The sequence below is a fragment of the Notamacropus eugenii genome, chromosome 1, assembly GCF_028372415.1.
Source record: "Notamacropus eugenii isolate mMacEug1 chromosome 1, mMacEug1.pri_v2, whole genome shotgun sequence".
NCBI classification, from domain to species: domain Eukaryota; kingdom Metazoa; phylum Chordata; class Mammalia; order Diprotodontia; family Macropodidae; genus Notamacropus; species Notamacropus eugenii.
Genome location: NC_092872.1, coordinates 497,024,617 through 497,042,134, shown reverse-complemented (window position 1 = coordinate 497,042,134; position 17,518 = coordinate 497,024,617). Strand labels below are relative to the sequence as shown.

General features: G+C 38.2%; 1 protein-coding gene across 5 annotated transcripts in view; it reads right to left on the bottom strand.

Annotated features, from left to right (window-relative positions):
• Positions 1–207: 207 nt before the first annotated feature.
• Positions 208–17,518, bottom strand: part of GMEB2 (glucocorticoid modulatory element binding protein 2) — a 58,894-nt gene continuing 41,583 nt past the window's right edge. For 3 of the 5 annotated variants that reach the window (XM_072633287.1, XM_072633288.1, XM_072633289.1), the window contains one exon: positions 6,519–7,988. In XM_072633287.1, the coding sequence (XP_072489388.1) occupies positions 7,342–7,988 (647 nt within the window). In that variant the 3' untranslated portion in view covers positions 6,519–7,341. Of the gene's footprint in view, positions 1,042–6,518; positions 7,989–15,825; positions 15,879–17,518 lie in introns of those variants that run through there. The other 2 variants (XR_011972298.1, XM_072633290.1) reach the window with 2 other exon arrangements.

Sequence of the window (17,518 nt, the reverse complement as noted above, 5' to 3'; positions counted from 1 at the left end):
GGTTTGGAATCAGGAAGACTCATCTTTCTGAGTTCAAATCTAGCTTCAAACACATGCTAGCTGTGTAATCCTGGGCAAATTGCTTAACTCTGTTTGCCTGTAAAATGAGCTGGGGAAGGCAACCCCAATATCTTTGCCAAGAAATCCCAAATAAGGTCATAAAGAGTTGGATACAACTGAAAAAATCACTGAACAACGACAGAGAAGTCAACCACAAAAAGAAGTATTTATTAAGCTCCTACTATGAGTCTTATGCAAAGATGAGAAGGGAGAACATTTCAAACATGGAGTCAGCAGGTAAATAGGCTGGAATCAAGTGCAAGTAGGCCAATATACCTAGGAGGATAGCTTGTGTGGACAGGTATAAAATATAAACACACTGGAGAGTAGGAAAGGGCCAGGTTGTGAAGGGCTTTTAAAAGCAAAACAGATGTTATGTTTGATCCTGAAACTTAGAGGGAACGACTAGAATTCATTGAGTATAGGGGGGTAACATGATCAGACCACTTTTAGCGATGGTTTGAAGTGCAGAGAAACCAGAATCAGGGAGAACAATTCAGGAGGCTATTATAATAATCCAGGTAAAGAGGGTGTGAATTAGGGTGGTGGCTGTATGAGTGCTGAGTAGTGAGGGGGAAGATTTGCAACAGATAGAGATAGGACATTATTGGAAACTGGTCATGTGAGAGGCTGAGGATGATACTACTTGCCTTTCTAGTATGGGTAACTAGGAGGATGGTGGTACTTATGATAGTAAGAGGAAAGTTCAGAAGAAAGGGTTTGATGAGGAAGAATGAGTTCAGTTTTGTACATGCTGAGTTTGAGATATTACTGGTATTCAGTTCAAGCAAGTGATGGGAGCTTGGAGGTAGAGACAGGTTAGGGCTTTACAAACAGATCTGAAAATCACCTGCATAGAGATGACAATAAAATTCATAAGAGCGGATGAGATTCCCAGTGATGTAGTATAGTAGAAGAGGTCCCCTTCAGAGACACCAGCAAGTAGTGGGCATGACATCGATAAAGATCCGACAAAGAAGCCTGAAAAAGAGCAATCAGATTGGTAGGAAAACTTGGAAATAGCAATGTTACAAAAATCTAGAGAGGACAGAGAATCCAGAAGGGCATGATTGACTGTCAAAAGTTACAGAGAGGTCAAAAAGGACTGAGAAAAGGCCATTAGATATCAGCAATTAGATCATTAGTAACCTTGAAGAGAGGAGTTTTCAGCCAGAAGAGGACTGAAGCCTGATTGCAGATGGTTTAGAAGGGAATTGATGCTGTTTCCCATATGCCACATTCAATCTTTTGCTTCTGAGCCATGCATAGGCTATATCTGGGACTGTCCCTACACCCTTTCCCACAACCTAGAGTGTTCTCTCTCCTCACTTCCACATCTTGGAATCTCTAGCTTCCTTCAAAATGTTCCTCCAGAGCCACCTCCTACAAATGGGATTGTGTGTGTGTGTGTGTGTGTGTGTGTGTGTGTGTGTATGTGTGTCTGTGGTCAGTGCCTGGCACATAGAAAAAAACTTAATGTTTGTGGATTTGGATTGAAAGAATGAGTTGTGAATGATTTTCTTTTAAGTCTACTATATACCAAAAGTTCAAGTGCATTTAATAGCTGACACTATATGGCAGAATATTTTTTATTGGACAAGGTAACAATATTGTATGAACAACTGTGAATGACTTAGCTATTCTTAGCAACACAATGATCAAAGACAATTCCAAAGGACTTGTGATGAAAAATGTTATCCACTTCCAGAGGAAAAACTCATGGAGTGTGAAGGAAGATTGAAGAATATTTTTAAAACTTATTTTTCTTCTTTTGGGGGGAGGGGGTAGATGGGGGAGGAGAGGCTAGGTTTTCCTTCACATGACTAAAATGAAAATATGTTCTGCATGACTGCACATGTATAACCTATATCAAACTGTTTGCCTTCTCAATGAGGGGGGAGGGGAAAGAGGTTAGTAGAGACTTTGGAACTCAAATTTTTTTTTAATGTTAAAAATGGTTTTTACATGTAACTGGAAAAAATAAAATATTAATTTTAAAAAAGGACGTGTTTAACTAAATCTGATTCAGAAATCCTCAATAACCAGGAGACATCAGATATGAAAAATTTTTTTATTTTAAATCAAAATATCAAGCAGATACTGGCAAAAACAATATACAAAACAGAACTCAAAATGTCAACCCTTCCTCCCAAATCATCTCTGAACAGGCACTGATAGGAAACAAATATTCCCTTAGGAAAAGCAACTTTCAATTCCAACTCTTCTAGAAAATGGAAGCCAAATAAAACCAGTCTGTCTGTATTTACAGTTTTCATTTTGTGGCAAACCTGTCTCTTGTACATGGTTTCAAAGTATTCTTACTTCTGTTAAAAGTCCTGACCCACGTGAGGAGAGCAGTATCCTTTGAGGGGCAGCTGAGGGGAAGTAATGCTAAGTGGGACCTGTGTCCTAACAGTGTGACAGTATGTAGAATACATGTGCTACACTGTTAATTTACATAAATTAAAGAATAGAAAGAGCAGGATTTAAAGGGAGGAGTGTGTGCTGTTGTATATGAAAATGTCAGCTACAGAAGTAACAACTAGCTTGCAGATGAGTTTAAGTGGGGAATGATTTCTGTAAGTATACATCAGTATCTTCCAGAAGTCACACCTTTCCTAGTTCAGGCCCCTTCATTACCCAATTCCACATCCTGGCCTTGGCCAGGATATTTCCAAGTGAAACAAAAGACTCAATTATTAAAATATTATTTAAGGGTTTGAAAATAACAAGAACTTTTCATTCAGTTGAAGTCAGCTTTTATTAGGTGCAACAAATACTAAAAATTAACTAAGGAGTCACTATCAACAGGGCTCAAGGATCATTGTAAGGAACAAATGGATCCACACCTTCACATATTTTTAAAAAATCCTCTCCCCTTTAGGAGAAAAATCATTTTCTAATTTATGTTGGGAACTCAAACTGATAGCATTATCCTCTAAGACTATGGCCCAAAGGTCTGAGGCAGTCCTTCTCTGCTTGATTTATCTAGCCAGTGGCAAGTCCTTAAAAAAAATATATATAGGTCTTCAAAAGATGTACTTTTTAGTGCTTGTGATTTATCAACTCTTCCAATGTAGTGGAATGAGGGAACAAGGCTAGCAAAACCATGAACTACAAGTTGAGAATATGCTAACAATGAGCAACAAAATTTTGAGTTTTCTTTGTGGCACTTAATTGTTGCTTTTGATTTGTGCCAGGGTGTGAAACTGAATTCCCCCCCACGACCCCCCATCCCCATGGGTCAATTCACCAAAACAGGTGAATAGGGGGAAATATAGGGGGGAAAGGTTTTCTGTTTTTGCTTTAAGAAAAAGAAGTGAAACTTAATCGCTTCCTCCATTTTAGCCCTTTAGCTTAATTTATTGAAGAGATCATAGGATCACAGATTTATAGCTAGAAAGGACTATGGATGTTATAGACAGCATGAAAAGGGAAGAGTGCAATTAGGTACTTAAAACAGAAAACCATATGAAAGGCTTTTCCCAAGGGTAACAACCATTTTTTTAATTAGTGACATGATTCTTATCCCAACAGCACCCCATTAAGAAAGAAAAATATGAAGGTGACCATTGATAAGTCCGATATTCACTGAGTATACAGAGCCTTCAAGATTGAGGACATTGACAAGATCAGCAGAGGATCCTAGGAGCATCAGAAAAAACCTGTTGCTAGGTTGGCCTGCTGAACCATTGCTAACATAGTAAGGCTACAGGGCTTATAAAAGTGGTAAGTATACTTTAACCTACAGCACTGGGGGAACATTTAGCCTTTGGACTTAGGTTTGTTACATCATGTATAAGATAATTTGAGTCAATACCACCACTTCCTTTTAGTTCCCTATACTTATTATATCAAGTATAATCAGACTCCTACAGGTAATATGACTCATAACTGAAGTATGAAAAAATTATTTTAAAAGTATCTATAAATAAATCAATATTGGTATATAACCAGATGACTCATAACAAAAAAGTGAACAAAATTTAACGGAGAGGACACCAGGGCTTCAGTAATTTGACACAGTGAGAGAGTAGCAATATTGGATGAAAGTCACAAATGAAAAGTGGAAATGTCTTAGGAAAAACAATAGATTTGTATATGAATCACTTTAAAGATGGAATATAGTGTAGTATGTTTAAAATGAGCTCCACTCAAAGTCACACTACATTAAATTAAGTCAGTTTTCCAATGGCTTTATATAGAGTAAAAAGATACTGAGTGACCTCCTGGCCTCCTCATGTTGCCCTGATGTTCTTAGGAAAAAGGATCCCCACAATAGCCACTAGCCAGACAATAAAATGAATGGGCTGCAGGGTTGCAAGACTGTTACAGGAAACAAATGTAACTGGCTTGACCTATAAGCAAAGGCATAATTAGTCTATGAGGGCAGGAAGTAGGCTGTGGCCAAAATTTCCTTCAAAATACATGCACACACAAGTACACGTGCATGCACAAACATAAAGAAAAATATATTTTTTGGCCACTGATGAGATTGTATAGTTTTAGCTGCCCTAGTAAAGTAAACTTACAACACAGGATACACTCTCTACCCAGAAAGAAGTATAAGAAAAATCACTTCAATAAATATTTTCACTTCCTTCTATTCCTTAAGAAATTATACCTGACAGCTTTCAACTTCCTTTATCACCAAGCTCCCTGGAATAAGCTGTGAGGCTGCTAGAAAGAAGAACACACACTGGAGCTGATCAGTCTTTCCCAATAAGTCAGGTGGCAATTCGAAGAAGGAATTTAAGAGTCAGCAAAGGCCAGAAAATTGTGAAAAATAAAAATTTAAATCCAAGAATTTCCAAATTGGTAACTTTAATTAAAATTGTGACTCAGGCACTTTCATATTCCAGATTACTGCAAGATATTTTCCTGTAGGAAAATGTCCTTAGTCTTTAAGAAAGAATTTTTCCCTTATTTAAGAAAAAGAAAAGGAAAACTTCAAAGTTGATTACTGCAAAATCACTTTTTCTTTTCTTTCTTTGACTCAGAATGCAACTTGGATTCTTTATTCTAAGACCACTTTCCCTGGCAGCTCTAGAGTATCTTAGGAGCAATGCTTTTGGGCAAAGAACCCTCAGCAAGTTGTTCAAGACCTCACAATTGGGCAGAATTCAATGGCTTGATTCCTTACTATGCTCTGGCTATGAGCTAGGTTCTCCTAAACCCAGATCCAAAACAGGAAAGACCATCACTGCACATGATCTTTCTGCAGCCGTCTATTTGTGCTGTTTTAAACTTCCAGGACTAGTTACTTGGACTTCATGATTTAAATGTTATTGGCAAATCCAAAGAGGTGCTGAGGCCAGGGAAAACCACTGCTTAGGCACATCCAACTCTGCTATTTAAGCAGGATTTCTATACACCAGGCTTCTAGTAGTTGAAGGCTCAGGTGGCAGAGATAGTCGAGATAAGTCTGACAAAGTGGCTATAGTGGTGGCTGCTTAGGATAAATCTATGCTAACAAAGCTGCATGTGTGAGGTATGAGAGCAACATTTAGTAACCACCAAATTTAAATTTGAGAATCTTATAACCCAGTAACAACATTTAACATACTGTATGTACCTTATTCATAGATTTACAAAGAGTTGAGTTCCCTACTATTATCTAAATCTTATAGTTATATTTCTGGCAACGTGTTATTGTTTGAATATTTGGTGCATCCCAACACCTGGGCAAAACCAAATCATGGGAATCCAGGTTCCTATAGATGATAGGTGCATACTTAAAGTTCCCAGGGTTCCTTCTTTACTACATGTGAATGTAACACAATTTTTAAAACAATCTACAAGCTGTTGTAATGGTCACTAAGAACCCAGGCTTACTTCTTCTCAGAACAGGGTTCCTAAGTCCTAGCATAGAGAAAAGCAAAGTAGCCCAAGAATTTTCAATATTGGATCAGATAAGCTCATGAGATTATCTGATAAAGATTCTAACAGAATGCTAGGCCATTTAAAAAATATAAAACATACAAACTCCAGAGTCATCTTAGGAAACCTATATACGTAGCATTCTTTTGTTTAAAATGCTACAAATTTAACTTTCCCTGAATGTTGAAATGATTCTTTTTGAAATATTCAAACTACTTGGTTAATCTGGCCTAGTCAGGATCATATACAGGACAAATAGACTGACTCATTAGCTCAATCTTCCTAGTTTTGGGTAAAATATTCACATTTATTGGCCCCTTTTATGCCCTCTCCCCTCTTAGTACCCACCTTGAGACAGAGAAAGGAAGTCTGTGTCTCAGTGTGGCCTGCTTTGAACTCATTCACCTGCACCTTGAAGATTCCTCTAAAGTTTTCTCCCAGACCTGTGTGTGTACACATATACATTATATAAACATATAATGTATATATAATTATAAAAGGAAGGGGGAGGAAGGAAACTATCCAAATTAAAACCTACAGAAAAACTGTGGGAAGACACCAAATCCATAGGATCCATGGATTTTCCACACTTGGGTATGGTCCCCAAGACCTTTATTACTGTCCCTTTTTTCCCTTGAACACTTCTCAGACCTCAGGCAAGGAACTTGGCTAGAATTGGAAAAAAACAAAACAAAACAGGCACATGTGACTACTGATTTGCACCAAGTTGTGCAGATACTTGCCACCCCAAGCTCCTAAGTCTTATACAGACCTCATTTGGTGCAAAAATGCATTAACTGAACTTTACCACATACCTTATGCTGTAAACCAAATTAACCTTCACAGGAAATGACAAGAAAGCGACAGAAAACCCTGGGACTGAAACCCCAAGAACTGACATATAATGTTACTGTTAGAGAATCAACATTTTCCTGAGGTTCTTTAGGTCCGCATCCATAAGTATCTCTTCAGCCTTTTTCATCATCTACTTTTCATTCACCCTCCTATTTTACCTAGACTTGCTTCTTGCTAGTCATTCTCCTGCTATTTCTAAATGTGAAACCATGCTATTAAGCAATAGATGGAGAAATACATATCCCAGGAAAAAAGGGGGAGAAAAGTTTAGTACTTGAAAACTTTTTATAAGTTGGTATAATTCATCTAACCTTTTTGTTTGTTTGTTTTTGGTGTTTTCTCTCTTTCTTTCTTTCTTTGGTTCAGCAGCCTCACCATTACCCACTTTAGCCAAGTTATCTCCAGTTTTGATTTCTTCTACCTTTTTTACCCTCATTTTCTTACTCTGCAGCACAGACTGGGAAAAGGCAGCTCTCAAAGACAATCCATTTTTAAGTGTTCTGTTACAGGTCCATCTCCTCTTTTTAAAGTTTTCATTTTTTTTTTTTACTTCTGATCATGATCTTCTGACACCGTGGTTACCTCAATGGTGGTATGCTCCTCTGACGTTGCCCCACTCTCCACAGCACTAGATGGCACGGTCACAATTGTACTACCACTAGGAGATACCTGTGTTACGTTCTGTATGGTGGTGCCCAAGCCAGGCAAAGTAAGCAGCTGGAAAGGGCTCACCACTTTAACCACAGTGCTGCCATCCTGCATTGCTGCAGTGCTGAGTACAGTGAGGTTGGAAGCATCAGGATGGATCTCCACAGTGCTAGGGAAATTAGAACCTGAAGAGGCCAGTACAGTATATCCCCCAAGTAGTGGTGAGGCTGGAGAACTAGCAGGAGAAACTTGGGTTGAACTTTTCCCCAATATGGTAGATGGAAGAGTAGATACCACTTTGCTCAGTGGTAGGTTGGCAAGCTGAGACACTGGTACTCCTTGAGTGAGGGCTATCTGTGCAGATTGGGTCAGTACTTGAGAGGTTATGGCAGCTGGCCCAGATGTAGCCCTCGTAAGTCGGGGACGTTTCATGGGTGGTGGAAGAGAGACAGGGGTCAAAGTCATTAGCACATTATTCAGGTGTTGAGATTTATGCTTCAGTTCCTTGGCTCTTTTCCGGTGCTCATCACACTGCTGCTCTAAAGCTGAGGGAGGAAACAAAAAACAAAATGAGGCCAATGACTGTGACGTGGAATCCAAACACAACAAAAATGTATCAAATGACATACAATTATGCTGAGCACTGTGCTATGATCCTACTTTAGTTTAGTTTAGACACTACAGAGGCAAAACAAAGTGCCATAACATGAGCACTATGGTTGGAAAGGGAAGGTTGTCCCTGACAGGGAAACACAAGTTTCTGGAAGAAGTGATTACTTGATCCAGATGTTAAAGGATGGGTAAAAATTCAGCATACACCAAGTGGGAGAGAGGATGTGAGCAAAAGCATAAAGACCATGATGAAGAACTACTAAAGGAACAGACTGGTTCAGTTTGACTGAAACAGATCATGTTTAGAATGCAAAAAGGAGAGTAAAGTGAATTAAGGTTGGAAAGCAAAGGTGACATGAGATTGTAGATGATTTAGATTTACAGACAAAGAAATTTCAACTTTATTTGGTGGTTAATAGGGAATCCCTGGGGATTGTTTTTTTACTGCTATCTTTTTGTTTTTGTATTAGCTGCTTTGCAAAATATACCTTCTCCTTGCCCTGACCCCTTTCCTATAAAGCAAAATTATCTCCTGTAACAAAGATTTTTTTTTTTTATCAAGAGGGAAAAAAATCAGAAAAGCAAAACCAGCTAATACATCACCCTACACCAGGGGCATTTTCTTTCCATCCACCATGTTGCTATACACTCCAGACCAAAGACCATGCCTAGAAAAGATAAGCCTTTCAAACCTTGAACTCCTACCCAAAGGCTCATACTGCTCTGTTGATGCTTCTGATGATCTATTATATATCTAAGACAGTTCCAGTCTTACTTCATTCTACACCCCAGCCATTTTCTTGCTCTTTAATGTGTTACTAAGCATGTTCTCTGACCACCTTTCCAGCTCTAAAATCATAATCAAATCAGTAGTACCACTACCCTACGGTTCACCCACCATCTCTGTGACATACCAAAACACTCCTTACAGACACTACTACCCCATATGTATTATATTCCACTATTAGAATGCAAGCACCCTTAGTGAAAAGACTGTCTCCCCTTTGAATTTGTTTCCAGCAACACTTAGCACAGTACTTTGTATATAGTAAGTCTTTAAAAAATGCTTCCTTATCAACCAAGTATGAGCAAATACAACTTTCTACAACCCAAGGGAAAAAGGTACATTTTCTCAATTTTTCTCTAGAGCCAAGCTTGGTCATTATAAATTACACAGCATTCAGTTTTATTTTTGAATTTGCACTGTTGTGTTCATTGTGGATATTATTTTCCTGATACTTCTCTAGCAGCAATTGAATACAACAATGCAAGTTTACATAAATGATACAAATAACAGTTTCACACCTGTGTATTACCTACCTCTACAAAAAAACAAGAAGAAATGTCTCCTATTCTTTGTAATTTTGCAACCTTCCCTTTTGTCTGGTGGCTGCTGTTCTTTATATTGACATTGCTGTCATTGTGCATACTGTTTCCTTAGTTCTACTTACTTCACTCTTCATTCAGTTCATTTAAGTTCACACTTCTCTATAGTAATTACACTTAGAATTTCTTACAATATAGTAATATTCCATTGCATTCATGTATCATATTTTGTTTAGATGAGAATCCATTTTATTTCCAGATCTTTACTACCATAAAAGGGCTACTACAAATATTTTGTTGTATACAGAACCTTTCAACCTCCTTGGGCTACATACCTAACAATGGGATCTCTGGGTCAAAGGGCATGGACTTTTTACCACCTATCAATTAATCAATCAACAGGCATTTACTGATTACTTACTTGCAAAGGCAAGAAGACAGGTGATGGCTGGGTCAGGTTGGGCTGAAGTAGGGAGGGACCTAAAGCAAGGAGACCAATTAAGTAGACTATTGTAATAGTCAAAGTAAGAGGTGAAAAGGGCCTGACCAAGAATGGGAGCTGGGAGAATGAGAGGGGCAAAGTATGCAATAGATGTGAAGAAAGGACATGATTTGGCAACTGACAGGATATATGGGGTCAGTGAGAATGAAGAGGTAGGGATAAGACTGAGAGTGTGAACTTAGGTGACTACAAGGATGGTGGCACCCTCGACAATTCTAGAGAAGCTCAGAAGAGTGGATTTAGGAGAAAAGATAATGAGTTTGGTTTTGGACATGTTGATGCCTATGAGCATTCCAGTTCAAAATGCTAAACAGGCAATTTATGAGGCAGGATTAGAGCTCAGGAAAAAGACTAGGACTGGAGATCTATACAGATCTATCCAAGCCTGAGTATTGTAAGCTACCCTTCACTCCTTCACACAAAGATGGAAAAAAAAAATCACACAACTGTTCTGACTGGGTCCACTACAAATGCATGGTACACAACATCAACTGGGCCCTCACTGCTGCTAGGCAATTCTACCCTTCCTTTGTGAAGTTACTATCCCACTTTTCACAGAGACTCTTTCAAACTTTTTCAACCATCCTCAAATCTCTCATGGCTCCCCCTCTCCCTCTCCTTAATGCTGAGAACCTTGCTTCATATTTTACAGGAAAAATTGAAGCTATTCACTGTAAGTGCCCTCTTCTACCCTCTTCCTCATCTCTTATCACTCAGATGCTTTCTGCCACAGTCTCCTCCTTCACCCTTGTCTTAGAAAAGGTGGCCTTTCTTCTTAATAAGGTAAACCCCTCTACCTCTACCAGTAATTCCATTCCATCCTGTCTCCTCCAACAGACTGACCCATCACCCTCACTCTATGACTTACTTTAATCTCTCCCTGTCTACTAACTACAAACATGCCTAAGTCTCCCTCATCCTCAAAAAATCCTCATTTGATCCTTCTATCCCCACTGTTTTCCTATATCTCTTCTATCCTTTGTGACAAAATTCTAAAACAGGTACCTCTACTTTCTCTCCTCTCACTTTCTTCTTAAGCTTCTAACCTTTTCATTACACCAAAAGTGCTCTCTCCAAAGTTACCAATGACCTTAACTGACAAATCCAATGGCCTTTTCTCATTCTTCTTGACCTCTCTGTTGGTGTTGACATTGTTAAACATTCTCTTCTCCTTGATATTTATTCTCTTTACTTTTTTGGGATATCACTATCTACTGATTCTCTTTCTACCTATCTGCCTATTCCTTCTCAGTCTCCTTTGGTAGATCTGCCTCCAGATCACAACCTCTAACCACAGGTGTCCCACAGGGTTCTGACCTGTGTCCCCTTCTCTTCTCCCTCTATATTACTTCACTTGGTAATCTCATCAGCTCCAACAGATTTAAGTATCATCTCTATGATGCTTCTCAAATCTGATGATTCTTCTATCTACCTATCTGTGTCTAACTTCTTTACTGACCTTCAGTCTCCCTTCTACAGATGGCTTTCAAACATCTTGAACTAGATGTCCAACAGACATCTTAAACTCAAAATGTCCAAACTGAACTCATTATCTTTCCTTCGAAACCCTCCCAATAACTTCCTTATTATTATTATCAAAGGCCAGTGCCCTAAGCTCACAATCTGGGTTGTCATGCTTGACTTCTGACTATCTCTCACCACCACCACCCATATCCAATCTGTTGCCATGTCAGTTTCACTTCTGCAACATCTCTCAAATATGTCCCCTTATCCCCTGTCACTTGTTACTACTGTGGTGCAGGCCCTTATTACCTCACACATGGACTACTACAATTGCCTGCTGATGGGTCTGCCTGCCTCCAGTCTCGCCCCTCTCCAATTCATCCACAAAAGTAATTTTTCTGAAGTACAACTCTGACCATGTCACTAACCCCACTACACCCCCAACTCAATAAACTCCAGCACTATCATCACCAGGATCAAATACAAAAATGTGTTTGGTGTTCAGAGCCTTTCAAATCATAGTCTTCCCACTACCTTTTCCTGCCTTCTTACACCTTACTCCCTGGCATGTACTCTTTAATTCAGCAATACTAGCCTCCTTATTGTTTCACAAATCTCTTAGCTCCAGTTATTTTCTTTGGATATCCCCCATGACTGAAATGCTTCAAAATGGCTATATCAAAACAAAGTTAAACCAACAGTGTATTAATGTGTTTGGTCTTCTACAACCTCTCCAACACCATTACCATCTTTAAATTGCTCAGGGTAAAGTGAAACCTCAGAGTTGTTTTGATTTAAATTTCTCATAATTAAACACATGGAACAATGTTCCAATAGATAACAGCATGTTTTAATATTTCTTTATATCTCATGGAATAATTAGCTTCTATAGGGTCAATTCCAGTTTTCAGGTAGTTTTTTTCCCTTGGGTAAGGTTTTGTACATTTTCTTCCAAGCTCTTAATTCTCTTTCTGCAGTTTTCTTACATAGCTCTCATTTCTATTCCAGTTTTTTCCTCTATCACTCTCATTCAGTCTTTAATAATTTTTTTCCTCTAAACTCTTGTTTTATCTCTTCCAGGAATTCTAGTTGGACTTTTACCCAAGCTGCATTTTTTTCTGAACCTTTGCTTATAATTGTTTTGGAGTCATTCTCTTATGAGTTTGTCTTGAGTTTCCTGTCACCATAACAACTCTTTATGGTAAGACCGCTTGTTATCACAACCTACTTCCTCACTTTGGACTTTATGTTGGGGCTGGCTCTGCACACTTCTAGGGGGAATGTCTGAGCTGAGCCTCTGTCCTCTTGAGACCTTCTGCAGCTTTCTTGCCATACTGGCTATTGTATTATTCTGGTATCTCAGGAAACTGCAGTGCTCTGAAAGTGGTGTAATCCAGGGCAAAGTCTGCTCACTGTCCTGAGCTCTGCAGGTTTCTGACTCTGATTTGGATTTCAGCAACATGCCTGTGGGTTTGTCCCAGGTTAAAATTTCCACTAGGCTGCTGTTAGACTCAGCCACTATCAAGCTAGCTGAGAAATTCTGCAGGACAAAACTCTAGGCTCTCCTTTTTGTCTGGGATTCCTGCACTGGTTATGGACTGCACTCACACATGGACTACTGCAATTGCCTGCTGATAAGTCTACCTGCTTCAAGTCTTGCCCCTCTCCAATTCATCCACAAAAGTCATTTTCCTAAAGTACAACTCTGACCATGTCACTAACCCCACTACACCCCCAACTCAATAAACTCCAGCACTATCATCACCAGGATCAAATCCACTGCAGGCTTCAGATTAAGTTGGCAGAACTGCTCTCCTCCAGAGTCATAGCCACACAGCTATTATTTACTTCTGAACTTTTTTCTCCATCAGTGCACAATCCAAGACCCACAAACAATCCTCATGTTGGAAGACCATTCCTAGGCACAGATGTCTTCTCCTTAGTCCTCTCTGGATCTATGACTTAGGATCAGGATAGTGAACAACAAGCTTCCCAGACAGTACCCATTTGCATACCCTGAAACAGTTGGTGGGGGGGAGCTCCTAGCATCTCTTCGTGCCCTGGTGTACAGCCTGAATCTTTCGTGAGGCATACTCCTGGCAAGATCCTTTCCTAAGGTCCACACACCTCTCTGTCAATCTCCCTGTGCTAACCTGGGCTGCACACTACAACAATGACTCATTGGCTTTTTTCTTAGATTTCCGGAACAAGACTTGGTCTGTGTATTTTCTTGATCTTTGTAGCAGTGCTGGGGCAGGTTGGGGGGAGGGCAGGTAGGGAAGCTGGGCTACACCCCTTCCTGCTACATTGCCATCTTAGCTCTGCCCCCCAGCACATATTTTAATGCAAAAGTTTTTCAATTTTATGTAATGATCTACTTCCTCTTTTGTGGTCACTTCTACCTTTGTTTTCTTAAGAATTCTCCCCCAAGCCATATCTTAAAAAAAAACCTGATCTCATTCTCTGTCATCAAAGGTTTTTTAAAGCAATGGAGATTAATTTTGGACTAAAAGATGGACTCAAGCATCGAAAAAATGTAGTTGGGAAGACCTCTTAGGAAACTATTATAAAAGTCCAAGTGAGAAATAGTAAGGTTATATAGGAAAGAGAAGTTAATAGAAACAGAGAAAAGGGGATGCATAAAAAATATATTATAGAAGTAGAATCAGGAGGATTTGGAGACTACCTAAGACAAGTAAGCAAAAAAAAAAAAATAATCAAAAAAAAAGACCAGTATTTCAAACATAGAAAGAGTATGATGTAGCAGAAAAATCACTGTATTTATAGTCAAAAGGCTCAGAATACCTGGATTTGAATTCCAGCCTGACATTTATTGTGCAACATAAGACAAGTGACTTTACCATTACAGATCTAATTTTTCTCATCCATAAGATGAATCTTAAGGAATAAATTATCTCAAATGATCCCTTTCAGCTCTAACATTCTGACTTCAGGGGTAAAAGGTGGTAACCCTACTTGAAATAATCAAGTTAGGAGGAACAAGTTTATAGCAAAAGATAATTTTAATTTAGGGCACATTTAATTTAAAGTGATAGTGTGTCACCCAGCTGGAGCTCTCCTGCAGATAGCTGGGTCTAGCTTATTGTTCATTTACAGTGTTTATCTAAAATATGGTAGACAACTCTAAGTTGTCTATGCAAGTGAACATAGTTTAAACAATAAACACGGTTCATCCTTTTGGTTTTTCTACTGGGATAAGTAGGTCAAAAAGCTGAGTAATTATGGATTTGGAGACTACTCCATGATATTCTGAGGCCTGATATGATCAGTATAATGTCACCCACAAATAGGAATACCTGGAAGTCCTCATGATTTATGTGGAATCTCTCTTAAACTTGGACTCTACATTGATCATCTTCCATGATGATGGCAAATGCCTTTGTCAAACATACATCTCCTTGCCTATGCTTCATTTGATATGAATAATCAGAGAATTGTTGAACAAAGTTCTCCCTACTGTTATATCTTTCAAGGTACTGTCTGTGATATTCATATATACATGGGAAAAACCTTCTGGAAGAGAACCTTTAGAGTGACATTTTTGCTCTACCAAATCAAATTTTTTTTTATCATCATCAAACAATAAGCACAATGAGATCCTGTAATCTCGAGAATTCAGATAAAATTATGTGACTATAAAGATGTAATCTAATGTAGAATATCACTTATGAAAACTTGACTAATGACTTCATTAAGAATTCCCTCAGTGTGTGTGTATATTACTCTCATAAAAACGTTGTAGAGATGGGAAAATAGGTATGCGGGACAATAGTTACTAAAGGTCCTTCTGTTGTCTTTTAAAAATAATAAGGTTCATAACTTTCCCCTACATTTTTGGTCACACTTTGAGACTTCTACATGCCAGGTATGCATATATACATACATGTACATATACACACGTGTATGGTATGTCTATTCTTACATGTATTCTTGAATAAAAGTAGACATATAGATACATGAATGTATGCATATACACATACTCTTTATTATCCTTTTCAGTCTGATATGTATTTATCACACAGAGGCACTTCTACTAAGGGTTACGACTGGTGGGAAAGATAGATCAGTTGGTGGCTAGAAACTGATATGGGAAAAGAAAAAAGTTATACTTTATTCAATGAAATTAATTTAACTAAATATGACTATTAAACAAGTTTAAGTAGCTATAATGATGTTCAATATTAGGATTTCAAGTAAAAATCTAAACAATTAAACATTTGAAAATTTGTACCAAATCACTAATAAGAGAAATATAAACTAAAACAATTCTGAGGTTCCACCTCATAGGCAAAGATGTCAAGAGGAAACAGCCATTGTTGGAAGGCTTTTGAGAGGACAGGATAATTATTTCACTATTGGCAGAGTTATGAATTAACTCAAACATTCTGGAAACCAATTTGAAATTATATCTCTAAGGGCACTAAACTATACTTTTACTCGCTTTCCCTTTTACTCACATGTCTATGAATAGTCATGTACCCCAAGGAGATCAAAGACAAAAGAACAGGATCTATATGGAGTAAGAATATTTATAGTTACACTTTTTGTGCTATCAGAGAACTAGAAACAAAATAGATGCCCATGAATTGAGAAGTGGCAGTACAAATCCTGGTATGTAGTAAATGTAATGAGACTTTATTGTTCCATATAAAGTGATAAATATGATGGTTTCAGAGAAATATGGAGTGATTTATGTGAACTGATATAGAACCAATGAAACAATTTATATTGATGATAATAATAATGTGAGAGGATGCCCAAAGGGCTACAAAAATGCATACCCTTTGACCCAGCAATATCGCTTCTAGGACTGTAAATGCAAAAGATCATAAAAATGGGAAAGGGTCCCACATGTACAAAAATATTTATAGCAGCACTCTTTGTAGTTGCCAAAAACTGGAACTCAAGGGGATGCCCATCAATTGGGGAATGGCTGAATAAATTATGGTATATGAATGTAATGGAGTACTATTGTGCCATAAGAAATGATGAACAAGAAGACTTCAGAGAGGCCTAGAAGGACTTATATGATCTGATGCTGAGCAAAAAGAGCAGAACCAGGAGAACTTTGTGCACAGCAATGATCACAGTGTGTGAGAGTTTTTTCTGGTAGACTTGGAACTTCATAACAATGCAAGAACTTAAAAAAAAAAATTCTCAGTGGTCTTCTAAGGCAAAATGCCTTCCACACTCAGAGAAAGAACTATGGAATTCATTCACAGAATGTAGCAGATCATGTGTGTGTGTATTATGTTTTGTTATATGATTTCTTCCATTTATTTTAGTTCATCTACACAGCATGACTATAGTGAAAACGTATTCAATAGGAAAGTATGTGTAGATCCTATATAGAATTGTATGATGTCTTGGGGAGGGAGGGGAGTAGCAGGGGGTAGGTAGGAGGGAAAAAAAATCTAAGTTTTATGGTAGTGATTGTAGAACATTAAAAATAAAAATAAAAAAATAAAATAAAAAAAATAATGTGAGAGGAAACAACTCTGAGAGACCTCAGGACTCTGACTTTAAAAAAACTGGTGATGAAACAACTTCTCATACCTCTTAGAAGAGAAGCAATGGACTAGAGATACAGAAATCAGACAAATATTCTCAAATGTGATCAATGCATTGGGTTTGTAACAAGGGAAAACTTTTACTCAGGGATTTGGAGGAAGGTAGCTAAGTATGGATAGGCACAGGGTTTTGAAAAAAAGACCATTAATAAATTTTATTTTTTAAAAGTTACACATCTAGGACTGTAATGTTAAAATTCACATGCTCCTGACTTCTGACTTCACCAAAACACTAAAAACGCATTATCTAAGCTTACCAACAATTTCTTGATTGCTAAACCAACAGCCTTTTCTCGATCTCATCTTGATCCTTCTCGACCTATTTCGTGTTTGACACTACTGACCATCCCCTCCGGATACTCTCTTTTACCTGAGCTTTCCTGGTTCTCCAATTACTTGTGTACTCTTTCTCAGTTTCTTGCTGGAACTTTATCCATGCACTGCCCCTTTATATTCTCTAGAGTTCTACCCTATACCTGCTTCTCTTTTTCCCATGCACTCTCATATAAGCTCCCATGAATTCAAATATTCTGTGAGAATCACTTCCAAATCTATATGTCCATCTCTTACTTTTCTCCTG